This window comes from Mesoplodon bidens (assembly GCF_964165515.1).
Source record: "Mesoplodon bidens genome assembly, contig: HAP1_SCAFFOLD_698, whole genome shotgun sequence".
NCBI classification, from domain to species: Eukaryota; Metazoa; Chordata; class Mammalia; order Artiodactyla; family Ziphiidae; genus Mesoplodon; species Mesoplodon bidens.
Window position 1 is genome coordinate 11,982 of NW_027672657.1, and position 6,041 is coordinate 18,022.

Genomic DNA, 6,041 nt, shown 5'->3' on the forward strand with positions numbered 1-6,041 from the left:
CATTATGGCTGCCATTACATTGCTCACTGTCCATGACCATCTGATCTATTTGAAGATGGTCCTGTGTTAAATGTAAGTTCACCTTGTAATATTCATTAGACATCTCCCATCCCCACCCAGTGTATTAATCTCAACAGAGGTCCCATCTCCTCTCTGGGTGCTGAGGAAAGACATAGCAGTACAGTTTAGACACACATGGTTCCATTGCCCTATTGACTGATTCTAGGAGGAGCTAAACCTTTTTTCTTTGGGACAGGCCAGTTCCACTCTGTGTCTGGCAACTTTCATTTGTAGTCCTAAAAAACAAGTTTAGTTTGTTTGTTTGTCTTTTTATCAAATCCTTGACAAAACAGCAGGCTCAAAGGCTTCTATGCGTGTGGGAAGGGGATGCCCTCACCCTGTCTCTCTCTGTCTCTCACATACACACACACACACACACACACACACACACACACACACACATATACATTTTTGGTCTCCTGTAGCTGGAAAAGATCACAATAAAGCAATGTTTCAATAAATTGATATGGCCCTCCTTTTTTATAATAATGTGTGAAGTAGTATTCATTATACTTCATACATTATTATATAGTTGTCTGTCTCAACCCCACTCTGTGATTTTCTTGAGTTTAGAATTGTTTCTTATTTTTCCTCATGAACCCAGAACATAGTACAGTGTCTGATACATAGTATACATCATCAGTAAAAATTTGTCAAATGTATAAATGTGACCTTAATAGGCCAAAGACCTCAGTCTCCCCAATTTGGCTTGATTACCAGAGCCACATGTTAGAAACACTTAGCAAATTCTGGAGGTCACTGATCATCACTGAGCTGAAAGCCAGCTGAATTTCTGCAGGGATAGGGTTCCAAAACACTGGGGTCCCACTTCTGACTTCCTGACTAGCACTGCCTTCATAATGCCAGTGATGCTGACTAGACCAGGATTCCAGAGGCAAACTTTTTTTGGTATAAATGGTCATCATCCTTATGCCCAGCACTATGCCCAGCACTATACTAATATTCTTCCCAAGAAACATTTATTGGTTATTACATAAGCTCCACTCTACTAACCTATGCCAAGAGTTCTCTCTGGAAACCTCACAGTGCCAACTCAGAGTTGCCTGCAGGAACTTGTGTTGCATCTGATAAAAACAATCAGTGCTATGGCTAAGGTTTTTCATTAAGGCCGAGGTGAAGTACAAGACCAAAAAAAAAAAAAAAAAAAAAAAATTGCTAGAGCCCGCTAATCTCTCTGCAGCCAGCAGCTAAGATTTTCAAATTGAACACGAAGTTTAACGTAATTTAGTATATTTGCTCAGTGTGCCATTTTACCCCTGGGTTAACATGGGAAAATGAAGAAAGAGCTAATTGCACCATTATCACTTTAACATAATGGGCCAGTACCCCAGAGCAACCGCTGTTCTTATTAGATGGTGTCACCAGGGGGAAATACTATATTTCCTCTTTCCTTAGGTTCAACTTCTTCTGTTCAGTAACTGTGTTTACAGGACACCCTTGTCTGGTTTGCCACTCTAGGTCCAGTGGCATTGCCATACCCCCACAGTAGCTTTCCTTCTCCCATGCTCTCAATATCAAGTTTTTATTCCTAACATGACTACTCTGCTTCTGAAGGTAATGCATCTCTGGAAATCATTAATAAAATGTGGAAAACACAATACTTCAGCAGATCCTGACCCCTATTCCTGTTTCCTGGGCAAATTACATAATTTCCTTGAACCTCAGTTTCCTCATCTGAAAAATGGGGATAATAACAGAAGCTACCTCTGAGGGTTGTGAGGAACAAAGGAAGAAAGTGAATGGCTTAGCCCTGTGTCTAGTATACGGTAAATGTGCAATTGCTATATATTATGATTTGAACTAAAAATTATGATTATTAAGTTAAAATACATTTCATACACCACCCAAAATTATTGAAAGCAATGGCAAAGGATAATAAAGGGTAATGACAAAACATGAAGAACAGGTGTCTTAGCAGCATTCTCTAAGTAAAGCAATAAAATGAAAAGTAGCAAAGAATAGGGGTGACCTTTGTATTTCCCTTTTTAATTTATATTATAGCCGATTACTCTTTCATTGTCTGTGCTTTCTAGGGGGGATGGAAGTAGTGACAAAGACAATAAAAAACAACAACAACAAGAAGCTCTGGTTTAATAAAATAACTAACATTTGGGTAGTATATAAGAGTTTTCAATTATTTTCTCAAATAATTTACTGAGAGCTACATAATACATGAATTATGAATTAATAGAGGAACAGAGATTTTGAGTTAGAAGATTTACCTTCAAGTCTCAGCTCTTTTACCAGTTGTACAAATTGAGGGAAGAACTTCATCTTTTCCATGTCTTTTCCAATGGGTAACACAGGTATGATGTTATTTCATTTACCCTACCCACAAATGTTCTGAAAATCAAAACGAAAAAATGAAGTTAGAAATGCCTCAGACACTTAATTGCCACACAAAAACCTGCACACAAGTGTTAGCTGTTACTATAGCTGTTACTATTTATATGTGGGATTCTTAACTTATTTGAGGTCATGGGAATCTGATGAAAGCCATAGATCAATCCTTTCCCCCTAAAAGATGCACAATATGTACAGTAAACACACACACACACACACACACACACACACACAGAGTGAAGGTATTAGGGGACTCATGGACTCTCCACTGCTCATTGGTCCTACGTTTACCTTCTTGGGCCCCTGCCGTAAATCAGCCGGCTGCTTCTATTTCTCCACAGTCTTTGAGCGCTCCAAAGATAGGGATCCAATTCCCTTTGTGATTCTCTTTTTCTAGAGGAGCATTCCACATTTCGTTTTTTTGTTTTTTGTTTTTTGTTTTTTTTTTGCTGCCCAGAGCCAGTTTATTATACTGAAATTAAGTTCTTTACACCAGGTAAATGGTTGTCCACAACCACTGGCTAGTGTACATAATGAACTAAAATTTCTAGATTTGGGGAGAAACAAATGCTGCTCCGATCACCTGCTCTGCTTCTTCTGTTCCTTGATTCATGCTTAGAAACCTTTCATGTTACTCTTGGTTTTGTCAGTTTGCTTGCCTGTGGGGGTTTGGGCCTGCTGACCCTGCCCACTTGAAGAGGCTGCCTGCTGTGCTGCTTTCTGCTTTAACATTGTCCAATCAAATGTGTAGTCATATTGGTGATTCAGAGTCCTGAAAAGAATGCGGAATAGCTGCCTCAGGTACATGTAATCCGGGGCTTCCTCAAAGCACAGCCCACGGCAATAGTTTAAGTACGTGGCAAATTCTGCAGGAAATCCCTTACATAAAACTTCAACAGGTGTGGACATCTTCTTTTCGCTAATTTTTTCATACTTTTGCTTCTTTGTTGCAGACTTTAGTCCTTGCCATGGCAGGCTGGTTCTATTAAAATACATCAAAACATATCCTAATGATTCCATGTCATCTTGGCGACTCTGTTCAATACCAAGATGTGCATTGATGCTAGCATATCGGGCAGTGCCAGTGAGATTTTTATCTTCTCTGTATGGTATGTGTTGCCTTGTCCTGTTGTCTCTGTACTTTTTGGCCAAACCAAAATCAATAAGGAATAACTTATTACAGTGACGCCCAATACCCATTAAGAAGTTATCTGGTTTAATGTCTCTGTGTATAAAATTCTTTGTATGCACATATTCAATTCTACTGATCATCTGGTCAGCTAACATAAGGACAGTTTTCACTGTAAACCTTCTTGAACAGAAATTGAAGAGGTCTTCGAGGCTGGGTCCAAGAAGATCCATGACTAGCACATTGTAGTCTTTTTCCTGACCATACCACCGTATGTGGGGGATGCCAACCCCACCTTGAAGAATCTTATACAGTTTGCTCTCGTACAGCAACTGGGGATGCCTGGCCTTCTGAGATTCTAGCTTCACTGCCACTTCCTCGCCGTTGGTGATGTTGATCGCCAGATAAATGTCACCGAAGGAGCCAGACCCGATCTTCCGTACCAGTTTATATTTCCCTCCGACAATGAATTCGGCCTTGGAGCCGCTGCTGCTCGCCATCCTGAGAGACGAAGATGGAGGCTGGGGCTAAGCCCCGACACCTCTAAGGGGAGAACGGGAGATCTCTAGGGCTCGTCCACGGAGCAAGGCTCCGGAGGGCGGCAGGAAGCAGAAAACGCTGGCTCTTTTCTTGGCGTTACAGGGCCCAGAGTCGGCCAAGGAGAACCTAATCACCGCTGCTGTCAGGTTTCTTTCTGCCAGGCCGCAGACTGTTGAGGGGGTTCTCACGGTAACCAGGCTGGGCCACTTGCTTCTGGCGGCCGCCGCTGCCTCACTTTCGCGGCGACGTCGCGGGCTGGAAAAGGAGAGAGGTGAGTTAGGGCGGCGATACCGCTGCCACCACTGCCGGCGGCTCCCGCCCGGAGGAACCCCTGTCACTCCGCCGACGCCGCCATCTTGTTACTCCTGCTCCAGCCAGCACAAAATGCCCCCAGCGCTCCGGAGCCGCTTCTTCACGGCGCAGAGCGCTCTCTCCAGATTTCTTCAACTCATCGTTGGGGACTGTTTGTGTCCCCCACCCAAGCCATTCGTTCCCCTGTGGATGTGCTCTGATTCACTTTGCATTTCTCCCAGCGTGGGATCCGGAACTGGGTAGTCTTAGAGTCTCCCTAATTGTTCCTGATCTCTCTGACAACTGATATTTTTTCTAGTCTCATTTTGCCTCAGGTGTCCTGCCTCCAGGGGACTTTACTCATTTTCTGGCATCTGGGATATAAAGTTAGGCTCTAGTTATACCACCGCTAACTTCACACACACACTGCATGGCACACCCTACAAACACACAACGGGAAAAGAATTCTGAATATGTGAACACACATCTTGAAGCTTCTTGACTTGCTTTCTCTGGATATCAGTGAACTGGAGACATCTACGTTGGTCTCCTCCTGCCTTTTAAACTTTCCTTGTCACCCCCGTTCCTCTTCCTAAACCCCTAACCCCTGCCAGCATGCCTGCTCTCCAGACCTTCAGTGCAGCTTACATTGACCTGAAGAAAGAAGAACAGCTAATTACTTAGTCTTTCAATAGGTCAGAAATTTTGTGTACGTTATCTCATTCAAGTAAACCCACGCAAAAAGCCCATGAAGTAGGGCTTTTAAAGGAAACTGAAGCTCAGAGATGTTAAGTAACTTGTCCAAGGCTTCACAGCTAATAACTGGAATTCAACCTCTATCTGGTAACTCTAGGTTTGCACGCTCTTCCTCGTTGTGCACGGATTCCTTTTCCTATGTAATAGCATTTACTAGTGGCCTGACATGTGGCCCCTTCCCTGAAACTCTACACTTAACAGTGGGCTTTGGAAGTTTACAGCGTTTATAAGATTTAAAGGGATTTCAGTCACTGGGCACTGGGGAAATTCTTGCAGGTGAAGGATCGATCTTCACAATGCTGCCACACAGGTGTTTCCTCCCCCACCAGCCTTGTGGCTCACAGACTAGGTGGGAGCAGGCTACAGCCCCTCTTCCTTTTCTTTCCACCTCAGGGGGAAACGGGTTAACCCCCTTATGGAAAATAAAGTCAGCCTTCCTTGCAAGGGTCCCTGAGCTGGATTTCTGATAGTCCAGGAAGCCATTTAAATAAGAACCTCGGTGTTGAAAACCTGCCAGGTAGGCATCCTTCCAGCTTTCTGTGGCTAACCAGCGGCCCCTAGTGGCCAGTGGCTCCAAGTGCGGTGAGCGGGGAGCTTTGGCTGTTTCTGCGCTCACCTCTGGCTCTGCCCTGCTCCGTTTTCAAACACTGGATTAATGCCCCAATCAACATATTTTGCAGTATTGGGACAGCCAAATGGTGGAGTCTAAAACTCTGGGCAAAGAGGGCATGACGATGGGTGATCTTACCTGTAAAATCAGGAACCAGGCTGTCCCTAAAATCTTTCTCTTTTGAATATTCCAGACCACAAACCTAGCAGGTAGACAATACTGTTATCCGCGTTTAGCTGCTGGGTAAACGCAGGGCAGAGAGTTGAAGTAGCCAGGGACACACTGGTTAGT

At 43.7% G+C, this 6,041-nt stretch overlaps 1 protein-coding gene across 2 annotated transcripts; it reads right to left on the bottom strand.

The window, feature by feature from the left end:
- Window positions 1-2,917: 2,917 nt before the first annotated feature.
- Window positions 2,918-4,384, bottom strand: LOC308609850 (casein kinase I-like). Of its 2 annotated transcripts, XM_081259139.1 has the most exons (2): window positions 3,084-4,384; window positions 2,918-3,047 (listed from the first exon to the last, which is right to left on the bottom strand). In XM_081259139.1, the coding sequence occupies exons 1-2, from the start codon at window positions 4,051-4,053 to the stop codon at window positions 3,040-3,042; spliced, it is 978 nt and encodes a 325-aa protein (XP_081115265.1). In that variant the 5' UTR covers window positions 4,054-4,384; the 3' UTR covers window positions 2,918-3,039. The 2 variants fall into 2 exon arrangements, with proteins under 2 accessions (XP_081115265.1, XP_081115264.1); XM_081259138.1 differs by having other exon boundaries at window positions 2,919-4,384.
- Window positions 4,385-6,041: the final 1,657 nt, after the last annotated feature.